Source organism: Dermacentor variabilis, chromosome 7 (genome assembly GCF_050947875.1).
Source record: "Dermacentor variabilis isolate Ectoservices chromosome 7, ASM5094787v1, whole genome shotgun sequence".
Taxonomy (NCBI): Eukaryota; Metazoa; Arthropoda; class Arachnida; order Ixodida; family Ixodidae; genus Dermacentor; species Dermacentor variabilis.
Window position 1 is genome coordinate 103,042,925 of NC_134574.1, and position 27,250 is coordinate 103,070,174.

The window sequence follows — 27,250 nt, forward strand, 5'->3', positions numbered from 1 at the left end:
TGTTTCGCCGGAGTCTTAGAATTCCTACACGCGGCGGGCGTCCGCTGTGTTTCCAAGACCGAGCCGCACACCCCGAACAAGCGCCATGGTCATGGGACGCGGCCGACCTTGTCACACGCACCAGCTAACTATAAATGAAAGGGTGCGGCCTCGACTCACAAACGGAACTTTCATTTGTTTTTATCCCGAGACACACTGACCAGGTAACACCACAGTTTGTTAGCCTCGTTATATCAGTGCCCAACATTCGTATTCAGCTGCTGAAAGCACGGCAGTCGCTACCGCCTATACATTGTGAGATATGTGTGATAGACAACACGTGTCGTAGGGCAGGGTTGCCTAAGAAGAACGAAAACAGTCATGTATCGTACTTGTAGCAGTGGAGCAACCCCGCGAACAAGTGCTTGCATTTTTCACAGAGGCTCGCTACGCATACACACTTCTATTTTTTTTTTTTTTTAACGCCCGGCTCGCTTCAAAGGACTTTTGTCTCTAAAAGAAAAATATCTGATGCACGGCTCGCTGGACAGGTTGTACGTTTGCACGTAGAGCTCAACTAGTTCCCCTGTGTTGTCGCTGAAATAGTTGGGACCGATCTAAGTAAGCTGATGGACAGCAAGGGCCCTTTCGGCTTCGACGAAACACCCAAGTTCGGCGCCGTGGGCCCACGCGAAACGTCAGCACACCACCAAGCGAAAGAGCCGCCGTCAACATGAACTTCGCAGCCATCTTTGTTTATTTCGGCAGTGTTGCCAGCTCAAGCAATGGATTCTAAAGTTTCAAACAGCTTGCCGCTTTACCGCTCGTGAACATTTCTTTGTAGCGTCCGCATAGGTGCCGTCTGTTTCGTTCTCCGCCCGTGCAGGTGACATTAATCCTGACGCTTTTCCGTCCTTCCCGGGTGCGCCCAGAAGAGGCAGTTTCTCTGAAGGCCTTAATCGAGGTGAGTCCAGAGGACAATATATTTATCAGGCGAGATGCCTAACATACTTAGCAGGTGACACTGCTGAAGCTACTGAGTATAGTGCGGTGATAGGTCCCACTCCGCGCATTTAGCAGTGTAGTTGCATTTGGTCTGCGACGCTTTCTACCGCATGTCTACTTCACGCATTATAATTAGAACTTTGTGAACTTCACGTTGGGTTAAATCACGCGTTATGTGTCACGTTCACATTCGCCCAGCCCTAATGCGACACACTATGTTTGAGTGGCGAGAGCATGCTTTGAGCTGTGGCTGCTGGCACCGAGATGCGTGTCACACCGCCCATTCGGTGGCAAATAGTTTAGACCTGCCATGCCTTCCGCCTAAAAGGTTTGCCACATTTTGCGAGATGAACTTATTGTACTTCACGTTGCATCGGATTATATGACGCGTCCCCATGTATTTCTTTCAGACGTGACGCACCATTATCTGGTAGCGAATTCGAGTAGGGAGACAAGTCCTTCCGTATGGACGTCCCTACTTATATGTGAAACGAAACAAACACCATCTTCTGAACTGGACTATAGATAATCAATAGACGCTATTCAGTGAAGTGCATTAGTAGCATGATGAGGACAGCCTGTGGCCTCGTTGCTTTGCATTTTAATGTCAATAGATTAAAGCAACGTCTTGTTGGGCTGGTTGGCTCGTACTTGCAGGCTTCCGCAAGCCCGGCGATTAATGACTGCATTATTATAATGATTGTATTATTGTATTGAATTAATGAATGTATTATCTAAAAGAATATAAAGCAGAAAGGTTTGTAGCCGTGGCACTCTGGAAGCCATGGTTTGGTTGCATTATTGGATTGCGAGGTGACTGTGGTGTTATTCTTTTCCGCTTATGCGGGGCGCTTTCGGCGCTCCTTCCTTGGTTTCTTACTTGCCCGAAATAAACATCACAATGACGAAGTATTCTATATACATAAGCAATGAAAGGAACAGCGCCACAGTGGCACATGGTGGAGCTATCTCAACTTAAAGCGCGACAGTTAAGTCAAGGCCGGAGAAACGTGTCTGCACGTCGCGGGAAACACGTTTTGCGTCAGTGTTATAATTAACCCGTGTCACTGTGGTGGTGGTGGTAGTAGCGCATGGCGACAGCAGCAGCAGCGGCAGCGCCAGCAGGGACAATAGCACGTCAGTAGTGGTAGTAAAGTGGTGGTAATAGTTGTGGCAGTTAAAATAGTGCGATATAGTACAAGTAGTAGTAGTAGTAGTAGTAGTAGTAGTAGTCAGTATTAGGGGTAGTAGTAGCTAGTACAAGCGGTACTGGTACTTAGAGGACACACTACAAGTAGCATAATAGTGATTGTGGCAACAGTAGGAGCAGTAGTGCCATTAGAAGTGTTAGAATCAGAATTTATTATTAGAAGTTGGCTCATGTTACAAGTATTTAGTATGCAGGAGTAGTAATAATAGCAATAGTAATAGGTAGTATGGTAGAGGTAGCGGAAGTAATAAGGTTGAGTAATACTAGGCAATAGTAGTACTACAGCATAGTAGCAGTATAGTAATAGGAGTACTAGCCGCAGTAATTGTAGTAGCCAACAAGGAAAAAGGCTTTAGTAATATGGTTGTCTGGCATACATCGCTATCTGCCTATCAAGGCCTCCCTCTCAATACCGAACGCCTCTTTGAAACTGTCATAAATATACACTCCGTGGAATCTACAGCTTACCTTCAAGCGCAGTCAAATGACAGGAAGAAAGAGGAAGATAAAAAAATAACAATACCGATGCTTCAAACCATTCATCTACAGATCTCTCTGTTCAGCAGTATGCATGTCTACGCTTTCTTCAAGCGTGCCTGGCGGACTGCCTAAGCTCAACGCGTCGTCGGCGTCATCATCATCACTCAGTTCACCCTTAAAGGTTCCAGTGAGAACCTTTAAGAAGCCTGCTTTTCGTATTTGCTGCCCTTAAATATTCTAGTGAGAACCTTCAAGGCCAGCAAATACGAAACAATTTAATAAAGTGAGAAGCGTAAGACAGTAGAGGCAGGAAGTTATATATAAATATAGCCCTATAGGATTACAGAAATGAAAGCAGAAAAAACTTTATAGAACATATGTGAATGTACGAATATAGCGTATTAGCACGTACCTGCGATAAGCATAATAACTAGCTCCTCGCATTTTTCGGGTTTACCCTCGCTTGAAACAATACTTACCCACAATACTGATCGCCTTCACTCGGTTGTGCGCAGGATCTCGATTCGTTGAACTGACAAAGCGGCGCTCGCGCTTCAGAGACCCTCGGTGGTGCGGTGCTCTGCTCGGCGGCGGCCGCGGATCTCAGAACCCGCTTTGTTCCGGCAACGAAGAGAGATCCAGTGCACGACATGCGCATAAGACGGGAGTGAAGCACGTGCTCGCGTTGTGCGCAACGACGAATACATTGCAAGCGCGCTGCAACTGCTGTGTCATGTGTCTCTGGTTTTTTTTAACTGGTTTAAACAGTAACTTGACTACATATAAAAACTAGAATATGCACGCCTCGCCCGTCTTGAACCTCTCGCCAAGAATACAATTAAATATGACCTCGAACAACTTTAAAATCGCGGGCATATAGGTTCATATTCATTGATCATACAATAAGGCACCAGTGTTGTTGTCTTTGAAAGCCGGAAGCAACTTGCCACTTCCTATCGTCGTCGTATAGTATGTCACCCTCCGTTTCTTCCGTATGTTTTTCTGCGGTTCACTGCATCTTGCACCTAACGTCGTATATACTCCACTAGAGTTGTGAGGGCTCGCAAAAAAAAGAATTGAATTTTGTGGAAAGAAAGCTGTTTTTCTAGTTTCTTTCCCCGCGGGGCAGAAAAAGTGTGGGGGGGGGGGGACAATCGTGCCCATGTTTACTCAAGAAAATTAAGTAAATTATATTAAATTTAGATTAGTGTCACTGTGCTAGTATGGACATTCAGGCTGCATATTAATTCACACAGTTTAACCTTTCTTTAACGCGATAGCATTTTTATGGTGGTAGTGTACCGCATAACTCCGTTGTTGATTGTGGCTCAGGGAGGCAACTTCAACCGCGGCCTCACTTATCGCGTGACGGCACCACCCTACCTTTTACTGATGTGAAATGACGGGAAACAGTTCTGGTAACGCGCTCACCGAAATAGTATATTTTAAGCGTGACATGGTTTTAGCTCCGGTTGTCGGCGAATCTTCAAGTGACCTTGAGCCCAAAACCAGAGCCGTTGTCCGGGCACTCAAACGAGAACACCCGGGAAAGTTGCGAGGACAAAACGAGATCATCCGAGCAACCAGTCAGAACACCACTGCATACGCTAGTTACTCCCCAAACAAGTTACAAAAAATATTGCTTCCAAGTTCTTCCTACAATGTTTGCACACAATATCACTCAAGCTGTAACTTCTGGTACGCTGAAGTTTTAGTTGTCATTTCCAATAGCGACGTTCAAAAGCCAGATACGGGGCCCTATACACTTGACTGTCATCTTTTGGCGCTGAGTGCTCTTGTCAACGTCAGCGGTCCGCGAGTTCCGCGGCGAGACCGGCGCACCGCGAATGGCCATTTGACCGAGACTATATTTGCCAACAGGTTCTGTCCATGACAGGAAATTATTGCGTTCATATGGACCAGTGCACAGTATGGCGCAGTTAGGTGTGACGTGGGGGGGCGGGGTGCCGTTGCGAACATGCACTGCAGCCATTTTAAGATCGTGGCTATAGTATCATCTTCAACCAATCTCATTTGCCGGTAGCCGTTTCATGCTTACATCTACTCCCGATTACGTTTTCTCAAAGGAGCACTGGCATAGAAGCATCGCCTTACTTCTTTACTGTATAACTGTTAATCCAGTAATCACGCAATGTAGCCTCAACTCCACTCGATAATACGGCAAGTAATTAGTTACGTTACACTTGAAGGCTACTGTAGTACCAGTTCAAAACGCGCTCCGGCGCCGTGCGGCTCCTGACGTGGAAAACGAAACTATGAAAAACCGAACTATTCGCGTCACCGGAACCCGATGCGGAATATCTCACAGTAGGCACTATACTGGCGCATTCACGCACGCCGTGACCGTGCCATGAAAAGGTGGAGTTCACCAGCACTCGACGGCGCGGGAGGGTTTGGGTTCCCCGATGTTTCTATGAGAAGCGCACAATAAGAATGGGAAAAATAGGGCAGTTTTCAGTGCGTACGTGGTCCTTCGTGTGGCCTTCAACCACCGCACGGATTTGACTGGCAAGCCTTTTAGTTGTTCGTCCGCCGGTTCCTTGAGTTGTACACCGATCCCTTTGCAAAAGCAAACAGAACTTGTGTGACAGTAAACAGCAACATGTTACGCCCACCCCTTATGCAATACTGCCAATACTTTTTATACTAATAAATTTATTCTGACACTTCAATATTACAGTTTTACTCCCCTTAGGGAAATGAAACTTTTGTCGTCGCTGTCACCATGCCGTCATAGTCTTCCTGTCGCCTTCATCGTCATCGTCCTTTATCGTCATAATCATCGTCGTTGCCTGGGGCACACTGTAAGACACCCACAAGTCGCGAAACAAAGAGACAAGGTGTACACCCGCTGTACAACCGCGGTATACACGAACTGTAATAGGAGCAGATGCCTTTTGTCAGGCTACGTAGCCTTTAGTCTTTGCTCCCGTTCCTGTAAGCAGGCAGTACAAATAAACTTCAAACTTCAAGTGCGGGCGAGCTAGGTAAAGAATGCGATCCCATTAACAGAGCAACCAAGAGACCTGCTCAACTCCAGCAGCTACACATCACAGAGTGCACATAGCTGTCATTCACTTCGTTCTGCACACCGGCTTGATCCAGACGACCTACAGTTGCTTGTTACCACGAGGGCTTGCTGTTGCTTGTGCATCTGGTGTGCGTTCGTCCCTGTGCATGGGTGAGTCATTTTTCACGCATCGCTTGTGTCCCCTGACGGTGACATGCCTGGCGTGCGGCCATTGCAAACCTCACCAGCACCCGTTCAAAGAATCGGTCTCCCTCTCATCCACCTCGTTTGCTGGCTAACGACTGCGGCGTCGCGAGGGACGACGGCGCATTCCTTCTTGCCGTTTCTGACAAAAATTCAGTGATTACGTTTCTGCATCCATTCATACTGGAATGCTACCAGACATGAAAGGCTTCACCGGATATTCTGTTGCAATCGAAGGGCGACGGCTTCAGTTTACTTCGGCACAAGTTATCGCCCCATTTCCAGTATGGCCCGAACACGCGCAAGACGTGACCGACGGTTGCATCTTCAAACTACGTTTCGTAACCGGTGTCAACGAAAGAAAAATATATTTAGCCAAAAATGGGAACATTAAAACAAACGAACAGCGTTGCGAGCAGTAATATATTTAATCGTCTGAACTTCGAGTTCCCGGTTTCATTATTATCAACTTCGCAACTCGCAATTACGCGTAACTGTACCCGCCCTCAAATTCCTTTCTTTCTCTCTCTGTCTCTCTACCTCCCTCCGTAGATTTCTATGAATAGGAAAAATAAAATGTGGACCATGCGTTGCTCAAGAAATCAAATTTCGTGTCTCCGGTTCTCCACGATGCAAACGTCTATGTACGTGGCGCCATCTCGCAACGAATAAGAGAACTGCACACTTGTGCACCGCCCGATCACGGAGGCTTTGCATGGTACGCAAAGCAGGCACGCCCGCGATGGAGTTCTGTAGTGGCAGTGCAGCCTAGTTGACGGCTTAGAAACCATAACCGCATATCAAATAAGTGCGAAGCATCATTTGCTAGATCTCTTTTCTTTCTTTGCAGAGGGTCCGCCTTTTACTAGGATGCAATTGCTCCCTTAGATGGTAAATTTCTCGTTCCGGCGTGGTCTAGTGGTTAGGATACCTGGCTCTCACCCAGGAGGCCCGGGTTCGATTCCCGGCGTCGGAATGTTTGGTTAGGGTCTCATGGTGTAATGGTTAGCACTCTGGACTCTGAATCCAGCGATCCGAGTTCAAATCTCGGTGAGACCTTTCCCGTTTCTTTTTTTTTTTCCGTACTGCATTGTCATTACGAGTGTGAAAGTTGAAGTATGTGGGAAGCCGGTCGCGTGGTAGAGGTACATATACGTGTGTGTGTGTGTGTGTGTGTGTGTGTGTGTGTGTGTGTTGAGAAAATGCATGTACTTGGCAATTGCTAAATTATTGAAAACACGAATTGATTTTCGACGTTTTAGCCGAAACGTCAAAATTATCTTTATACGCATGCATGTATGCATATAGCGTGATCCTCTGAGACGTGTCTTACGCGACGTTCCGGCCTTTATCAGTAAAGAAGTGTTTCAAAGGTCTAACCCCTATTTCTTCATATACGTAGTGTAGTAAGCAAACAACAGTTCACAATGTGTGTGTGTGTGTGTGTGTGTGTGTGTGTGTGTGTGTGTGTGTGTGTGTGTGTATATATATATATATATATATATATATATATATATATATATATATATATATATATATATATATATATATATATATATATATATATATCTTGGTCTGCTCCGAGCCAATATTTCACTTTAGCAGCGTCCACTCCTAATTCACTGCATAAACATCGATTTGTCGGTGCCAAGCACGCAGGTTATATACTAATGCTTCTGGAGTGGCAGCCGCTGTGGCCGCCTACAGGAGCAAGTTAAACCAGGATGCGGAAACTCCATGCGGATATCCGCTTCCACCCCTGGCAGTTGCCGGATATCCAACTGGAAATAATTCACAAACAAAACAATGCCTCAATGACGTCACTGACGACGTCATCAGGTAGAGGAAGAGGGCGCGCCGCCGGGAGGAAGAGGCTTGCGGCGTAGCCCGATTTTCCCGCTTCGCATGCAATGTGTTCGTCCTCTCTTGCAGGTCCGCTGGCCGCGCGACGCCATTGGCTAAATCGCGTAGCAGTACCCGCTGAAGTGTGCCGTGTTTACGAAGCGCTTTTGTTTCTGCCGCGTTTGCCTTGAAAGCTCCTATTGGTTTTTTAGAGCACTGTGACAGCGCTCTTACACACCAGTGCCAAGCAACTATAGTAAATATATTCATATAGCAAATCGTCGTTAACTACCAATATGCGCAGGCAATATATTACATTTCATCATTTCGTGAAAGTAGTCGCTTTGAAATTCTTAACTTGTGGTTAAGTTTAGGGCTACAGTTCAACTAGCCCGCGTATATGATGGGGGGTAGTAGAAACAATAACTTCCTGGCACCATCAATTGTTAATTTTTGTTCGTGTGGTGTGAAATGGATCAACCGAAGCTGGCCGATTTCTCAGTCAGCCAAAACTCAACGCAAGTAAATGTTGAATGTTTTACAATGGAAGCTGTATATGACTATCCTTCCGTAGTTTTTTTCGGCGTCCGGCAATAGAAACGGACTTAGCGAAATTTCTAGCAAACCCACACGGGTGCAGTGCGGCGGCGCAGATGTCAAAATGCGGAACAGATTAGAACGCACGCCGTGAAAAATAGCGTGACGTCAAGGTTATCGCAGTATATAAGCAAGAGATGCACAGTCGACCAAAAAAGTTTACGGACCACGAGATCTCAGAAAATTCTAAATATACGAGTAGCGCTTAAAAGCAGCCAGTAAAACCGGGCATCCGAATGTTGTTCGCACGTACCAATAAAGGCTGGAAATGGGAAGACCAGGCTGCGTTTTGAGGCTGAGGAGATATTCAGCTTTTTGTCACATCTCTTGGTCCGCAAACTTTTTTGGTCGACTGTACGTAGCGGCGCTAAAAACAGCTGCGTTATCGATGGGGCGGACACGTATAGTTCGCACCCCCCCCAAAGAACAACATGCGTACGAGGAGCGCCGGAGGTGACAGCAACGAGAATGTAAACGGCGCCGGCGCGAAACGACCACTGAAGAATAAGTTTCCCGCGATGCTGAACCAACAAATGACAACCATTCCACTGTGTGAAGATGGAAAAAAAATGTGGCTTACAGAAAGAATAGAGTAATAGAGTACAATACATGTATTTCACTGACAGTATGAGAAGTAAGGACCCACATAATTTTAAACTCTCTACATGCATCTGCATGCACAGGCAGTAGCCTATAATTGCTCTCATTATTTGAACTACATGCCGAATGAGGGAGTATATTTCTATAGCGCTTACAAGCCAATATAATCTACCCGTCGTCATACTTTGCGGCATATTCACATATACAGAAAAGCACAGCGAGTATTGGGACACTGTTTTGAAACAACAGCAACGCAAGGAACGAACCATTAATTTAAAAAAACTTAATAGCACTCTTCATCGCAAGGTCGATTACCAGTTCGTACTTAATTAGCAAAAAATGGTCTATACTTGTACTACTGGTATTAGTAAATACATTTTGTTGGCAAAACAAACAACGTTGCGCCTCGTCTGTAATACAAGTGTTCAAAAACTTGCACACACCGAAGCTAAACCTAAAGCAAGGTAACTAAGCAATAAGAACAAACAAACGCACTCAAGCCCTTCCGTACAAGTATTCCATCGGCAGCAGATGGGCTGCCGTCATGACGAATGGGTTGAGCGACATTGCTCCTATGTCAGTCCACTCAGGCTTGCACAGAACTGTTTTACTCATGCAAATGAATACCTGCTATGAAAATAAAGTAAAATGCTTGTGCTTACCTGCTGTCATTGGGAAACCTGAAAAACTTCGCAGAAATGGAATTGCCGGTGTTACAACACCACAGAGCCATTTGACCGTCTTCGTCTAATGCTTCGTTGGCCCGGTTTCCTGCGTCTTCCGTTCGTTGCACGCCTGATCAAGCTTTTCTGTCTTATCTTTCCCATCTCTATACTTGGGGCGACAACCGAGTAAGATGACCAAGCGCGATCCGACTTGCGTTATCGCTGGGCGAGTGGCAAGGGGAAGCGGAGGCAAGCTCGACGGACGCACGAATACAACCGCTTCCCTCGTTTCTGCCGATTTAAAATTATCAAAAAGAGAAATAAAAAAAATATATAGTGGGATAATCGGCAACCGCTTGGAGCGCGCATGGCCCTTGAAACCAAAACAAGCACTCGCCTTCCGGGGGTTGGCTCTGCTACGACCCCTATAACGACGGCGGCGCGGTCGTTTTGTCCCTAGCAAGATGGCGGCGACGAGATTCACTTTCGGTGAGCCACCTCCACTCCAGAAGCTTTAAATTATAGCTTCTTTGGTCGATACCGCCGGTCTGTCGATTAAGTGATCAGCATAATGTGTCATATATTCAAAGCGAATATTGTCGGAAGTTCGTTCTAGTCCATACATGCTAGATAGACTGCCATCCTGGTGATGCAGGAAATTTGTCAGGTTCTACTTGGCATGATCATTAACACGTCTTATGGATTTTCTAATGGGTTTTGCACTTTAGCATCGTGCAACGCTCGTAGAGCATGAATGACAGACATTTTTTTCTTTTTTGTTTAGACTATTTAGACTTTTTGTTTAGAACGTTTGAGGAACAGCCTGTGGCAAATATAATTGTAGTGCTTGAGCTGTATTACTAGAAGCGGCAGACATTACTTGCGCAAGAAATCAACATGTATAAAACACTGATTAACAAGAATATTCCAATAAAATTGTTGCTCACAGGTTGCAGTATACATATTGCAATTTACGAATCGTAGACAGTGAATTTAAGAGGCATACCCACTTGGAAGAAATTTTGAAGGTGGCCCTGGATTTTTAAGATACGCGCCATCAAACTTGCGGCAAGACGTGCACAGTTTTTAAACTTAGTTTTCTAATAAAACGCGCTTTTATGCATTGAAGCGCAAAAGTAACTAGAACGCCGATCTCTTTCGTCGCACACTTTGGAAAACTTATGTCACTCTGAAAATTCGTTCAATGCCGCTTCTGCGCAGAGCCCGGGTCCCTCAGGCACTTTAGCACCATACAATGCTCGTAGAGCATGAATGACAGACATTTTTTTCTTTTTTGTTTAGACTATTTAGACTTTTTGTTTAGAACGTTTGAGGAACAGCCTGTGGCAAATATAATTGTAGTGCTTGAACTGTATTACTAGAAGCGGCAGAGATTACTTGCGCAAGAAATCAACATGTATAAAACACTGATTAACAAAAATATTCCAATAAAATTGTTGCTCACAGGTTGCTCATAGTAGGGGGTTGCAGAGCGGCAACATTAAATCCTCTGAACCCTTACCACATCAACGAGCTTTGGGAGAGAGCCTTGGCCAACTCCGACCTCGAGGTTCAGCAACGACTGATTGCGAGGGCCCAGGACGCGGCCCGAGCTTAAGGCATTCTGGAATGAGGACGCCTCTCCAAAGCTGCATTCCCCCAATAAAAATGTTTATTCTCTCTCTCAAGCATACGTACAAACGCCTTGCCAACTCAACAGTCTACAATTCGTGAATTGCATTATGTGCCGCCAAGCGAATACTTAAAAAGTTAACTTGAGAAATTTTGTTAATCGTTAATCAGGCATTGACAGCGATAGCAAGGTTCAGCGTTTGCGCTTGGACTCCTCGGTTGGTGTTCAAACATAAACGCGGGTGCGACATTTTGACGCGACGCAACACGCAAGGCAATTCCTGCTGGGCAAGAAGGGGCAGCGCCCTAGAAGCTACGGCACGTCTCTCAACGGATGGATGGATGGATGCTACGAGCGTCCCCTTCGAAACGGGGCGGTGCGCTGCGCCACCAAGCTCTTTCTTTTTTATTTTTCCAGAGGTCCTATCTATCTTTTCAGAGCGCAGCTCCTTTAGGCGCCCGTTCCGCGGCGAGTGTCGGCGTAACCGAGCGAACGATCCCAGCGAAAGTTGAAAGCGAACGCGGAGCGCAGCGGGAGACGAAAGACGCGAGGAATGCGGAGAGGAGGGTGCAGCGAAACCACGAGGCGGAAAGCGGAGGAGGAGGGCATGGCGGCGGCTGCTGGGAATCGCGCCCAACAGGCGTCATCCGCGCGCGGGCTCTCGCGATCTCCTGGTCAGCGAGAAAGACGCGCCACACCTCGCTCCGTTCGCAATGTACCGCACGAGGCAGATTCTCCGTGCCAGCCATGTATCGCGAAGTGTGTGTTTCTCTTCCGTGCGTGTCGTCCAAATGTTGCGCAATCGAACCTCTAATACGCATACACCTTTTCATCGGGCGAGGAGGAAAGGGCGCGCGGCGAGCCTTTCCTCCTCTCTGGCTTATGTGAGCCGCAGCGGCGCTGCTTGAATGTGTTGCTGTCGCGTGCTGCGGAACGATTTGGAGATGTTTTATCTCGCTCTCCGTGAAATTTGCCTGACGCCAGTTCACGGAAGGTCGTCGAAGAAACACTGTGACAGCCTTTCGGCGTAGCGGTAACTACAGTATGGGGAAATTTCTCGTGGCTACGCAAATATGTGACGTGCATCATCAGCTGCGGTGTGTTTATGTGTTGTAAAATATTTGGCTGCATCGGTTTTCACTCGACGAAGAGAAGCGGCACCTGTGAACTGAAAAATATTCTCACTATCCGAGAGCTTAGCGTGTCAGCTAAAGCATAACACCCTTCTAAAGCCATTGATACTATCACTGCCGCTCTTGCCCTGATGTCACAAACGGGTAACAGGCATGCAAGCGCGGAGAATGAGGCAGACAAATCATCCGTTCAAGCGCAAACATATTGAGTAAGGACGGCAAAGCTTCAAATTGCTTAGCGAAAGAACATCGCAAGTCTCGGTGGCTGGCAGACTACGACGCCAATTTCGTTGAGGGTCACGTATACCTAAAAAAGAAAATCGCCATAGTGATCCTGCCTACATGCCTTCGTAGATCTCTTTTTGGCCATAGCCCCAAGGTTTCTTGCTAATTAGTTTAGCTTATGCTAGGACCAACGTTTCTCAAGTAAAGTCCACGGTGTTACGTCTTCGCGGACTACTCATATGCGCTCTGCAGAACGCCAGAGCGGCAGACGGCATCGGGACTGACGCGCCAGCGACTCGTCTTCAGCGGGTCGGGTCTTCCTTGGAAGATCTTGGCCATATTCCCAAGATTTATTGTTGATTAGGTTAGTTTATGTCGGGATAAATTTGTTCCATGTAGAGTCCACAGTGTTACGTTATCTCGGTCGACTCGTATGCGCTCTGCAGAAGAAGGCCAGAGTGTCGGACCGCTACGCCGACGGACGTGCCCGCGCCAAGTCTTCCTGGGGGCGTCGCGACAATGTCCAAGCCGATGGCGGCTCCACCACCACCGCCGCCGCCGCCGGCGGTCGCCAGCTGTGGTGCGTGTACGAGCCCGGCCGGCGCGGCTACCATCTCCGAGACGTGCCGGTGCCGCTATGCACCGTTGTGCTCTACTGCTGCGTAGAGCTGACGGCGAGAGGGGTGCGCTACCGGGGAGTCGAGGACGAAGGCTCCGACGGGGCGGACGCGTTCGCCGCGGCGCTGCGCCGAGGCCACGCTAACCTGCCGCTCTACGCTCTCTTCGGCGACGGCGTCCAGACGACCGCGGTCTTCTGCAACCAGGCAAGAAGGAAGTGCGCGCCAGACAATTACGCAGGGTGTAGCAGAAGTTATTTAATGGCGCTCTAGTTTTCCGTGTGTGGTCAGCCTTACCTCTTCTTTGTCAATCAGTATTTCGTCTCACGTGCGTGTACCCGTATGGAGCAGCGACTTGCGCAGTGTAGGAAGGGCAGCGCAGCAGAAGTCACGATACGAAGCCTTTGGAGAGGCGCACACAAGCGCCTCGATTGTGTTTCGAAGCCCTTCAGTATTTTTGTCAACAAGGTTGAACTTCTACGGCCTTACTCTAAACCTTGCTTAATTAGCAGCTTGGGCTTGTCGGTTTTCCTTCATGGTGTTAACAGTGCTAAGCGTAGAGGGGGACACATGAGGAGAAGACGACACCACGAACGCTCGTGGTTTCGTCTTCTCGTCTCGTCTCCCTGTGTAAGTTTTTCGCTGTTAACACCAGGTTGTAAACCTTGTGCTTATTGCCCGATAAATTTAGCTGGCTATGTTGAGGGGGGCAAACCCGGAAGCCGTCCATAATCAGTGAAAGGAACCAATGCGCCGCACGAGTGCAGGTCCGGGGTTCGACTCCCAGCGAACTGAGCGCACTGACGACCACGTGGCTGCACTCCAAGCAGTTGGACGGTTTCCTGTTCTTCTACCGGTCGCACCCCACGGCCACCGTCTCGGACGCCGAGTTCCTGGAACACTTTCGGCGCTTGCGCGACGACCTCGGGCAGGTCGGCCTGTTCGTGTCGGCCGTGGTCTCCTTCCACAAGGATCAACCCGACGGGCCGCTGTCGATCAAGAGGTATACGCGACGGTCACGCACACCTGCACGTATATAGGCAGCACATCTTCCCGACAGTCGTGGGCAGATGAAGAACATAATCGTTTTTCAAGTTGCTTCTTATTGCCTGGTTATATATGCTGCGAACGGGGAACATTCGTTTTATTTTTCTGCCATTTTTTATTGTTTTTATTTTTGGTATACCTCGTTTAGGTGCCAACAGCAGTGTTACCGAGTGGGTGAAATAAATTAATGTCCTCAGGTTTTAATATAAAAACTGGTTTTCGTTGCCTCCAATTAGGAACAGGCCGTACTCGAGCTGATCACACAGCTGAGCTTGACAGACAGACGACAAGTTAGAACAAAGCGGGCGAACCCGGATTGTGGTTATTAAGAGGAAGCTTTAGCTCGGGCCCAACTCCGACGCGGCCTATTCAAATACATGTAAAAACGCAAAAACGTTTTTCTGAGATAACCCCTGGACCGATTTGAATGAAATTTGTTACATTTGAGAGGGCAAGTGAAATTCTAGTGACTGTTGGTCGTGGAATTTCTATTTATGTGCTGAATTTTGTTAAAAAGACTTTCGAAAATTCGAAAGTTTGAAAAAAATGGAAGCACAAAGTTCACAAATTCATAACTCTGCATCAAGAGCAGATATCGCGGTTCTGTAAACGAGATCCATCAGATTATTGAAAGCGGACAAATGCGATACGTCATTTTATATCTTACGTGAATTCGTTACGTTGTTTACAAGGGTTCTGCAAAACCTATATTTTCATTTTGCTATATTTTTTGACATTCATGTGTAACCTATCAATTTTGTCCGCTTTAGATGTACTATTAGATGCAATTCACGGAATTGTATTATCAGTTTCCGTTGCTGAGTTAGAGTTGTAAACTTGATAGTTTCGTTTCTTGAAAATTTTTGATTTTTGCCAATTTTTAATAAAAAATTCACGACCTATCTGAAACCTGAAATCTGAAATCAACAGTCACTAGATTTTAACTTTTTCTTTTAAACGCAATAAACCTCGTCAAATTTGGTGCAGTGGTTGCCGAGAAAAACGAATTCTGCTTTTACATGTATTTAGATAGGAGCACCCGAGCTAAAGCTTCCTCTTAAAATGAGGTTTATTATCGCTCTCTTTGCCTAAACCCAGATATGCAGGTACAAGAGGCTGGGCACGGTGACTTAGTGATCAAATTAGTGTCCATTTTCACGAGACCCCTGGCGGCAATAACATGGCTAGACCACTTTCTTACAGTTGCACTCCCATCCAACTTTATATTCTGGATTACGTAGCCGTTTCAGAATTATAACTTGAAAAAGAATTGAAGACAATGTGCCTTACAACGTGAAAAATGGTCGCACGAGGATATAGCTTTAGAGGAGTCGGTGGTAGTAAGTGCCGTATAACCTCGAGTAGAGCCCGCATCCGTTTAGTTTGGGCCGCACCCCAAACTAAGCAGCCCAAAATTTGGTAAAAAAATTTTTTTTTTTTTGAATTGAGAAGCAATTGCATTCGGTGCGGACGCCGCACGCGCACATCAGTGAACTCTCGCGCGCAGAGTACTTTTGCGCGCCGCTACTAGATGGCGAGACCTTTAGCTTTGGCCTCTGACGTCCGATGCGCAGTCACAACCGGCTGTTCGTTGTTCCTACGTAGTAGCTCGCAAGGCACCGAAGTTCCGTGGGAAAGCAAGCAAGTTCGCTGAACTCGTAGACGGAAAAAAGTTCGGCCAAATGGCCCGGTCCCGCCAAAATCGCGCGAAATTAAAATGCGGCCCTTACACGAGTAACCTCATAAAGTACAGGCAATGAAGCCAATGTAAGCGTAGGGGTAAATAGATGCGGTTGAAATTGAAATGTAGAAAATAAGTAAAAAGAGGGAAATCAAAGCAGAAGAAAAGATAACTTCATTGTTGCAGGTAGGGACCGAGGTTGTAGGTTCAGGTCGTCAAACTCGCGCATGAACCGACTCACTTGAGCTCACTCATACTCATACTGAGTATGAGTCTGAGTCTTTGTACCCTGAGTTTTTGTCCGAGTGAGCTCGAGTGAAATACGAGTCTGACTGAGCCCTTGCTGAGTGGAATCTTGGTGAGCCTGAGTCCTATTAAGCCCGGCTGATTAGAACTTTGATGAGTCTGATTCCGAGTGAGCCCTTGCTGAGTAGAACTTTCGTGAGTTGGAGTGCGAGTGAGCCCACGCTGAGTAGAAGTTTGGTGAGTCTGAGTCCGATCGAGTGAGCCCGGCTGAGTAAGAGTTTTGGTGTGGATGAGTCGTGCGAGTGAGCCCTACGCAAAAGAAGAAGAAGAAAAAAACATTTTTCTCAGTGAGTCTCAGTGAGTTCCGTTTATTCTGCCAACCAACGGGTGTGGTGACAACGGGTGTGGTCCCTAGTGTGCCACGGGTCAAGAGACGTGATGTGCGCGACAGGTATAGTCTGGGTACTTGTGTTTACTCTTTGATACACGTCATGGTGCCTCCTCGCAAGGTACCGTCCCTTGGAGAAGCGAATACAGTTGACTGTTGTTACAACGGACCCCGATAATCCGACAAGAAACGTCCGTTTTATCCGAAGTCTGTAACATCAGAAACGCCTCGCTTCCTAACAACTACATGTAGCCATGTCACACGCTATATACGCGTCTGGGGTTGTGGCTGGGGGCCGCCGCGCAGCGTGCTGTCCCTGGTGCAGGACGTCGTGGTTCTGCGCACGCACGACTTGTCTCCGGCGCCGGCGGACGCAGCCGCCTGCCCGATGCCGTTCGCACTGGGAGGCGCGACGAGGGCGCCGAGCCTGTCGCGGCTGCTGGCCGACGTGAACGAGGCGCTGCCGGACTTTGAGCGGTCGCTCGCGCCCCGGCTGCTGTTCAGCGTCACTTGCGAGGCGACCAGCTACTTCCTCAACTCGTCCGGCGCGTTCCACGTACGTTGCGATCGCGTCTGCATGCACCGCGGCGAAACGAAATCGATTTCGTCATACCTTGCTGGTGAAGCAGCGCACTGACACGGCGAAGACACACAAGAAAACACGACACCTCGCTGCTTGTGTGTCTTCGCCGTGTCCGTGCCAGTGCGCTGCTTCACCAGCAAGGCGTGACGATTAATCACCAACTAGCCCAACTTTCTACATTACTGAAATCAATTCCATTTTCCGGTATGCACGCCGGATGGTCATTTCGGGCTTTTTAAAAGCTACATACGCTTGCTTGACACGTCCCAAAAGACGTTAAACGTAACTCATTTTAAAGGGACTCTAAGGAGCAACAAATAAATCAGTCTAGAGAGCCGTGTATACGGTATTAATTCAAAACACTGTTTTTGTTCATTTAGCTGGGGAACGTTGACTCCTACCGAAGAAAATCATGCTTAAGCTTCTTTTTTTGACGCGAACCGTCTTTCAGTTGGGTGAGCACAATCTATTCGCTTGCTAAAGCCGCATGTAACAAAAAACACGTTACGCAGTATTATCGCCCTAAATATATTTGCAACCGTATAGCATACACGCGCCTTACTTTGGTGCGGTCCTGTAGAGGAACGAAGCCATTACTCGATCACGCATGGGTCGCTTGCGCAGATGGCGCCGTTGTCGCTCCACGCGTGACGTAATCGGAGCCAAACTTTCGCTCGGCGTTCAGAGAGGCATAGTTTTGCTGTATATGCTCCTGAGCGAGCTCACTCGGCCATAGTAGACGTAATTCGTCAAACTCAAATATGTGCTCGTCAGGATCGAGTATATAAGGATGGACATATGTCTGCAATTCGATCGAGAAATTTTACGGTTGCTCGGCTATGGCACCCCCGCGGTCGACACATAGGGCCCAGAAATGACGTGAATTGTCTCGCGGAAGCAAGCAAGAAAGAGGGATGCCAATCCGCGCCCGGCGCTTTTGACCACGGTGGACCCACTATGCGACTAGGAAGCGAGCACGATTGCATGAATAGGCCGTAGGACCCCCAACTGACTGTATCGCAAGTTAAGCGTGCAAGCTTTGTAATGCATGGATAAATGTCACGCGCGTTAACATTATTTCCGTAGCCTATAACGTCCACTCATCCTCTGCAGCACGTAGAAGACATTTCGCGTTCCCCCACTGCGGCTGCCTCAACGATACAGCCTACCCTATTTTTTTTTTCTCAAGTTTCCCGCAGCAACCTCAGTGCGTTGCCTCAGTACGACGTCACGGATTTTAAGGCATTTTCATCGTATTCGGCTCTTTATGGTGCACGAAGTGTTCCGCGAACTTGCTATGAAGTTGCGTACACAATCAAAGCTGCTTTGCCCTGAATTCGTTGTTGCTGCTTGTTGTAAAAGTCATAGGACTCCCTCTTTCTTAATCTTCAGATTGCCAATGTCCCTGACAGTCATTAAGAAAATAGAAGTAATGGCGAATGGAGTTACTTCGATGTCAGGAGACCGTTCAATCTCACGTTGTTATGAACCAACCTTGTGTCCTTTCAAGTTTTGTTGTATTTTTGTTTCTGTAGATATGACTCAATGTACGTTAGTCTATATGTACGGTATAAGTACGGAAAACCTGAAAAACAATATTTTGGTGAAGCAGGCGTTAAGCACTCCCTATACGTGGGCTGATCCCGAAGATAGTGCAGTGCCGGGCCTACTTGTGGCGGAGGTGCAGTTCGCCATGAAGGGGCCCACATACACAGATTCGCTGGTCATCCTTCTTCGCAGAGTGGAAGGGCACTGGGTTTTGTTGTTGTTGTTGTTGTTGTTGTTGTTGTTGTTGTTGTTGTTGTTGTTGTTGTTGTTGTTGTTGTTGTTGTTGTTGTTGTTGTTGTTGTTGTTGTTGTTGTTGTTGTAATTTCGTAACTTCGAGACCCTAAATCATCATTCTGCTTCATAAGTCAGTAGAGTTATTACCTTTCTCTTTAGTGCAACATGCTTCATCCAAATTGTTTGAGCGGTTGTGTAATGGCAGCATTTTTGCATCTGACATATATCTGAATAGACAATTTGAAGTTGGCGTCGAGCTAAATCGTCCTATTAAATAAATATTGGGGCCCTCAATCAAAATTCAGATACCTGATTCTGTAGATGTGGTTTTTTTGTTTTAAATTAGACAAACTTCATCTAGGGTGGTGCAGTACTTTACAAATAGTAGGATTGTAGCGCCGTTTATTACGTGCAAGAACAGAAACAAATTCAACTTCGGTCTGATCCACGCGCAATGCGGAAACTCTAGAAGGATGCGCTGGCCGTTTGCTCGATTAACACGTGATGCAAAAGCGTAAAAGAATGAATGTGGGGGATCGAGAAAGCATGACTTCCTGACTTCTGCTGCTATTTATTGTTTTCTTTAATGAAAAATGACGCAACCATTCCTTAGTGCGTGAATCCTCTAGAGTCCAACTAATTCGTATACCGATACACGCAACATTCGCGCGCACAAAACTCAGAGAATGCCTATAGGCCATCTGGAACGGTAACCGAGTGTGCTCTTCGGGACGTTGTCAAATGTGTTCCTATTATTGAATTCGGCAATGGCGGCATATTAAGCCAATCAGAGAGGTCGTACCAGCTCTGTGGTCCAATCACAGCTAACAAGATGGCGGATTGGACAATATGGCGGAATTTGACCATGTCCACAATAGCCACCACAAGATTACTCAATAGATATACCTTGAGTTAAGCCGTGCGAAACCGTGCTGCACGATTCATTACCTCACAGTGACCGTTAAATCATTCCTACACCTGCTCACTCTGGCGTTCCCCATCACCGAATCAGTCTAGTCTGCTCGTGTGTCACCAATTTGTTGACTTGCGCGATTCTATACTCTCTTAGCTGTATACGATATAACTACGACACATGTATATATACCCGAAAATAACATTTATTTTTCATCTTTTTTTGTCACATTTTTTCATGACAGCAAGCACGCGCAATAACCAAGCTAATTTGCATCTGCAGGTTTGTCAGAAGCTCATTATCTCTTGCCTTTGTCACCGCAGCTGCTGCCAGAATTCTGCGGAGCGTATTTATCTGCGCGAGAACCCACTGAACTTAGCTTCACTATTTTACTGCAACCTTCTTTTTCTTGTGCCGCCTAAACCTTGCTCTGTTGTCCAGAGCGCAATGCCCTCAAACGCCGAACTCGCAATACGAGTGGGGCAACTTGAATCTAAGCTTGAGAATCCGAGTTCCGAGTTTCTTGATGACATGTATGAAAACTTCTTACTAAAAATTAGCACTTCGGGATTAGACGTTGTTCAAATGAAAAACAAAAATGGATAATTTGGTGATCAGTGTGGAATTCGTCAACGATCTGGTAGAGAAAATGAAGGATGAATAGGTTGCACTGGTATAGCTGAAAACAACGCTCTAAAAGCTAGCAGCAGCAGGCTCACAAAAAAAGTGGGGGGTCTAGAACAGCATTCGAGGCTGAACAACTTCGAGGTGAAAGGTGTTCCTTGTACACAAGGAGAAGACTGCCTGGTGGGGATGCAAGCCATTGGCGACAAAAGTGGTTGCCCCGTATCGCCAGATGATCTCGAGGTGGTTCACCGTGCGCCTACCAAAACTGACAACAAAAACATCATTGCCCGTTTTATTTCGCGAACGGTAAAGCCTGACTTCGTGACAAAGGCGAAGAAAGCGCGGCTAACTGTAGGTGAATTGGCATATCGGTAATAAACGCCGCTATACGTAAATGGCCACGTAACAACTGAAAGTAAGGCCCTCTTTTCTAAGGACTCAACTGTAAAGAAATTTAAGAAATGGCCATTCTTACGGACTGACAACTGCGAAATAAAGGCTCGCAAAACAACTGGCAGCCGCGTTTATTTGGACCGTCACGGAGGCAGACCTTTCTGTGATCACTTAGCTACCTTCGACTTTGACAAATCGCGTCACCAGACAAATTCACAATGTCATCATATTTTACAACTAACGGGCTAAATAATTATATGTCCAATAATCACAAATCTATCATTCATTTTAACGCACGAAGCATACGCAGACTTCTCAAATCTGATTGCGACACTTCAATTCTCATACTCAATAATTGGGATCTCGGAAACTTGGCGAAGTGACCGCGACAAGAACCTGTTCTGCTTTCCTAACTATGAAGCAGAATACTCGAATCGTCCGTACAGCTGTCATGGCGGTGCCGCAATCTATATTTTAAGCACTCTTACGTACAAAAGAAGGCACGACCTTTTTCTCAGCGTACGTGACTGTGTATCAGTGTGGGTCGAACCTAAAAGTGACTTCATTAATGTGGACAACAAAAAGTCTAATAGTAGGTTGTGTATATCAGTCGCCTTAATCGTCTATGAATGATTTCTGCGCCGCGCTTCATGATGTGCTGAATATCCTTGCAGACGAGAATAAAAACGTTATAATTATAGGCGATATTAACATTAACCTCGCAGACAACTCGTCTGCCTGCGCCTTAAAATATTCAAATTGTTTCAATAGCTTCAGTTACGAATGCTTAATAAAAGTGCCCACGCGGTACGCTAACTTTGCGGATGGTACAATGATCGATCATGCGCTTTCATATTTGCTGCCTCCACCAGACGCAGGCGTCCTGAAACAAAATCTGACTGATCACTACCTGATATTTTTACGCTTTCGGAATAACGAAAACTCTGTCAAAGTCACTTACACAAAGCTGACACTTGACAAAGAAGCTTTCATTTATTCACTGAGCCAAACTGATTGGTCTTCTATAGCAGATATGAAAGATCCACAAGTGGCCTTCTCATTCTTCATATCTGTACTAAATTCGTATTTTGACTGCCACACCCGCAAAGTGAGGTGCAAAAAAAGAAGTTTGCGTCCCCACAGAATCCTTGGCTGTCAGATAAGCTTCTAGCCTTGATGTGGAAAAAAGACAATCTCTATAAGAAAACGAAACTACGGTCATTTAACGGCAATTTGACTAGGAGGTACAAAAAATGTTCCAACTTTCTTGCTATCGATCTAAAAAAAGCTAAAAAACTTTATTACGAGAAAAAACTATTAGAATGCAGAAAAGACATTAGTAAGAAATGAAAGATAAATTATTTTTGTAAATAGGTGATACAATCGCGATATCTTAAAGGAAATTATTCATAACGACAGAGCGTACACCTCCTCACAAGACATTGCTGATGCTTTTACAGAATTTTTCTGTAGCAGCGATTTGTATATACCCACGCAGTATAACCATTTAATGCGACACCTACCTCACTCATTCTTCCTTTTTCCAACCACACCACAGGAAATAGAAAACATTATACGAAATTTAGAAACAGCAAGCGCAGGTCTTGATAATATGCATTCGAATCACATCAAGCACCTAATCTCAGATGTTCTCGCAAGTGTAATTAGCGTAATGTTCAATGCTGGAACCTTCCCACAAGAACTAAAACAAGGCTGAATTACTCCTTTATTTAAAAATGGTGACCATGCCTTGATTACTAATTATAGGTCAATATGCACTCTACCCGTTTTTAGCAAAGTTATTGAGCGGCTGGTAGAAAAGCGCCTAACTAAGTGCCTATCTAAATTTAGTATTCTTTCACCTTTCCAATTCTGCTTCCGCAAGGGCTATTCAACCGAACTTGCTTTTATCGCCCTAACTGAACAATTAAATATGGCAGTCGATAAGGGCATGTATGCTGGATCAGTGTTCGTGGACCTAACTAAAGTGTTTGATGAAATTAACCACCGCATTTTATCCTTTAAACTTGAATCTATCGTAATAACAGGTCCTGCTTTAACTTTGATACAAAATTACTTAAAGAATAGAACACAAAGAGTTAGAATTAATGGTGTTCTTTCTAAATCAATGATAACAAACATTGGTGTACCTCTGGTATCCATATTTGGCGCACTCTTGTTTTTAATATATGTTAACGACCTGCTTAATTACCTGCTATCTTCTAACTACATTATGCAGATGACACAACTATCTTTAACTCTGACATTTGTGTAGGGAATCTAGTTTCGAAACTTAATGCCGACTTAAACAACGTGTTAAATTGGTGCAATATCAATCAGCTCAATATAAACTCGTGTAAAACTAAATTTATTTTATTCACGTCCCACCAACGCTCATCCGCATTCATTTCTTCGCTCTACTTTGGTAATAATCTTATCACGCGTAGGAGTTCCTGTAGCTAGTTGGGTGTAGAACTTGATTCTAACTTAAATTTCGTCAACACATAGCCAACGTTAGGCAGAGGGCAACATACGGAATAAGGACACTTTTAAAAGCTCGGTATGTATTTAACCAGAAAACACTACTATCTTTATGCTATTTATTTATCCATTCACATATAAACTATTGCATTGCATGCTGGGGCAATACGTATCGTACCCACTTACAATCATTACAAGTATTACGAAACCAGGCTGTTAGAATAACTACATTTAGTCCTAACCATTTCAGTTTCAAACAGTTATTGGATAACTATAACATTCTTACTTTGGACGAACTTATTAACTTTAATCTTGGTATGTTTTTATACAGACAACTAGATAACGCTCACCGCAACAGTCTGATACCTCAGTCTTGGCTAATGAATACTAATCTTACGCGATTTGCACTAAACAATAACTTTATTCTTCCCGAGGTACGCACAAATTACGGTAAGCAGAGTATCCATTTTACGTCCGTTTCCTTCTGGAACACACTACCTCGTACTATTAAGTCATGTAAATTGTTTCAATTTAAACGAGAACTAAAAGACCACATTTTCTCATCTGCAACCACTTAGTTGTCCTTTTTTTTTTTTCTCCCTTCCAAATGTACATTTGGTTACGCTACACAAGTAAAAGTTCATTTGGGTCATGTCTCACTATCCATTTACGTTCATAATGGCGTTATAATTCTATAGTTAGTCGAATGTAATAATAATTATTACACTTTTTTACGAGCATGTGTGCAGCTGATTTGTATTAGTACTGTCAAACCTAAACCAAATCTACGTTTGCTATTTTTTTATATTTTACATTATTTGTTGCAACTGTTGTTTATATATTTACTTATACGCTGTACAGGAGGTCCCGTTACAGTATTTGACCTCGGGACCTCCTCCATTATAATATTCCCTTGTACTGTCTCTTGTCAATTAATAACAAAAGCTCATTCATTCATTCATTCATCATCTAAATGGGCGAAACGCATCGAGAATAAGCCTAATAAATGAAAATAAAAATATTTTGCCGGCACTTTTTCAGCACAAGTAGGGAAAAAACCAGGCCTGCAAGCCACCTATGGTTTCGTCTGGAATTTGTGTAGACAGGTCTCGCCGTATGCCAACCTTAGGTGTACATTTTATGTGCTTTACATCACGTGCGTGAGACTACTACGGCCGGATATATCGCATCGGTCCGGCACCTAGCTCCGACCGACCGTTCAAAAGAACGCGAATCGCATGGCAAACATCTTCCTCGTACACTGTATTCCTGCTCTAAACCAGCAATGAACGCTTGCTCCATGTCATCCAGTGTTGGCGGAAACCACTTAGCCAGAAACTTCGTACTCAGTGCCGAAACTCGACAAGAAAGCTGTTTTCCTCGTGTGTTGTGTGTAGGCAACACTCGTCAATGAACGGGCTAACGTGGACAAAGAGTTTTAAAGGAGGAGGGATAATTTTGCGCTAACTAAAATAACATCAGAATATTTTTTTTTTCCTTACCCTTGCTCTACGGGACAGTGGGAAAATGCAGGCAATGTTCATTGCGTTGCAGGAAGGCGACCCCGCGGTCAAGATCACCGCCGGCTCAAGCTACTGGCAGATGTGCGAGATGGCCGCCAGGCTGGGCTACGAGCGCCACTACTCGCCGCACGGCGACTGCCACGTGGTGCACAAGGACCGCTTCTGGCAGGCCGGCCTCGGACCCAACTCGACGCGCCTGTTCGCCGCCACGCGCCGATTCGCGGGAGCCGTGCTGTTCGCGATGCACGCCGACGACGCCAGGGGCCGCTGCGGGGAGCCCCACGCGCTGACCAATCACGTGCGGCGCTCTCTCAGCCGTTTCGCGGGGCCCCCTGTCGCCGCTCGCGAGCAGTGAAAGCAGTGGCTGGAGGCCTTTCTTACGATGCTAAGAATTGTCGAGTTATTTGTATGTTTGTTTTTTTTACAATTGTGTCGTGGAACAAGTGTATATGATTGCACATAAATGAAATGAGGTGTTCTCTGCCTTTTCTTTTTCAATCTAAATTCCGCGTTGCAATTAGGCTTCTTTTGCGTCGCTCTGCAGTGAAATGCTTCGCGAAACGAGCATTACTGCTTCATTGCAAAAACTAATAGAACAAGCTTTGTTTTATAACTCACGGGATAATTTAAATGTATTATTTCAGGGTCTCATCATCATCAACAGCAGCAGCCTATTTTATGTCCACTACAACACGAAGGCCTCTCCCTACCATCTCCAATTATCCCTGTCCTCCAACTATAGCGCCCGCTAGCGTCCAACTAGCATCCGCGAATTTCCTAATTTCATCACTCCACCTAGTCTTCTGCCGTCATCGACTGCGTTTTCCTTCTCTTGGTACCCATTCTGTAACCCTAATGGTCCAACGGTTATTTAACTGGCGCATTACATGACCTGCCCAGCTCTATTTTCTTTTCTCTTAATGTCATTCAGAATATCGACTATAGCCGTTTGCTTTCTGATCTAAACCACTCTCTTTCTGTCTCTTAACGTTATGCCTAGCAGTATTCGTTCCATCGCTCTTTGTGCGTTCCTTAACTTGTTCTTAAGCTTCTTTGTCAGTCTCCAAGTATATGCCCCATATGTCAGCACTGGTAAAATGCACTTATTGTACACCTTCCTTTTCAATGATAATCGTAAGCTTCCAGTCAGGAGCTGACAATGTCTGCCGTATGCGATCCAACCCATTTTTATTTCTTCTATGAATTTCCTTCTCATGATCACGGCTCCCTGTGATTAATTGACATAGGTAAACGTACTCCTTCACAGACTCTAGAGGCCGACTGGCGATCTTGAACTCTTGTTCGCTTGCCCGGCTATTCATCATTATGTTTGTCTCCTGCATATTAATCTTCAAACCCACTTTTACACTTTATATTAAGGTCCTCAATCATTTGTTGTAACTCGTCTGCATTGTTGCTGAATAGAACAATGTCATCGGCAAACCTAAGGTTACTGAGATATTCGCCGTAGATCGTTTCTCCTAAGCCTTCCCAGTTTAATAGCTTGAATACTTCTTCAAAGCACGCAGTGAATAGCATTGGAGAGATTGTGTCTCCCTGTCTGACCCCTTTCTTTATAGATATCTCCCTGCTTTTCTTGTGTAGAATTAAGGTAGCTGTAGAACATCTGTAGATATTTTCCAATGTATTTACGTAAGCGTTGTGTACTCCTTGATTACGAAATGCTTCTATGACTGCTGGTATCTCTACTGAGTCAAATGCCTAGATCTTTAGTCCCTAGATATTTAGAGCAGAAAATCTAGGGACTTTAGTTGCGCGGTGCGCCTTCCGCTGGGGCGTTCTTTCCCCTACCGATCCCTCTCGGCAGGCGGCGCCGGCTGTCCAGCCGAGGCCTTGGAGATCCACTCAATATGGTGGCCTCGCAACAGGGGCCCCCAGCGCCGCTGGCATCCAGTTCACAGGTGAGGGAGATGGCAAAGGAGAATTCTGCCTTGAGAGCCCATATTTCGGTCCAGCAAGCCCAAATCTCCGCTCAGCAGTCCCAGGTAGCTAAATTAAATAGCTATATCCAACCCCTTAAAGCTAAGGTAGACAGGGCCCTCGCCTCGCACACATCCACTCCGATATCCACACCCGCGTCACAAACACGGGAATACTCCACCGCCTCCACTATCATGACATCACAGCTGCAAACCTCAAACAAATGCAAGGTAGCCACACCCTGCCTCGCTCTATACCGAAGCGAACATTGCCAGCCGTTACGGCGGCTGTCTCCGCCCTGGAAGCTAAGCTGGAGGCGCGCTTTAACGCGATCAATCAACTCATAAACACAAATCTTCAGGAATTTCACGCGTTCCGCACGGATACGGTAAACACACACACTACATTCAAGAGCTCCGTGGAG

The 27,250-nt window shown here is 45.9% G+C and overlaps 1 protein-coding gene and 2 non-coding genes across 3 annotated transcripts; all 3 read left to right on the forward strand.

The window, feature by feature from the left end:
• Positions 1-6,813: 6,813 nt before the first annotated feature.
• TRNAE-CUC (transfer RNA glutamic acid (anticodon CUC)) lies at positions 6,814-6,885 on the forward strand. The gene has a single exon. It is a non-coding gene; the product is annotated as a tRNA-Glu (tRNA).
• An 11-nt stretch (positions 6,886-6,896) lies between these two features.
• TRNAQ-CUG (transfer RNA glutamine (anticodon CUG)) lies at positions 6,897-6,968 on the forward strand. The gene has a single exon. It is a non-coding gene; the product is annotated as a tRNA-Gln (tRNA).
• A 6,551-nt stretch (positions 6,969-13,519) lies between these two features.
• LOC142586990 (uncharacterized) lies at positions 13,520-25,368 on the forward strand. The gene is made up of 3 exons (XM_075697859.1): positions 13,520-14,224; positions 16,890-17,139; positions 24,917-25,368. The coding sequence occupies exons 2-3, from the start codon at positions 16,972-16,974 to the stop codon at positions 25,238-25,240; spliced, it is 492 nt and encodes a 163-aa protein (XP_075553974.1). The 5' UTR covers positions 13,520-14,224; positions 16,890-16,971; the 3' UTR covers positions 25,241-25,368.
• Positions 25,369-27,250: the final 1,882 nt, after the last annotated feature.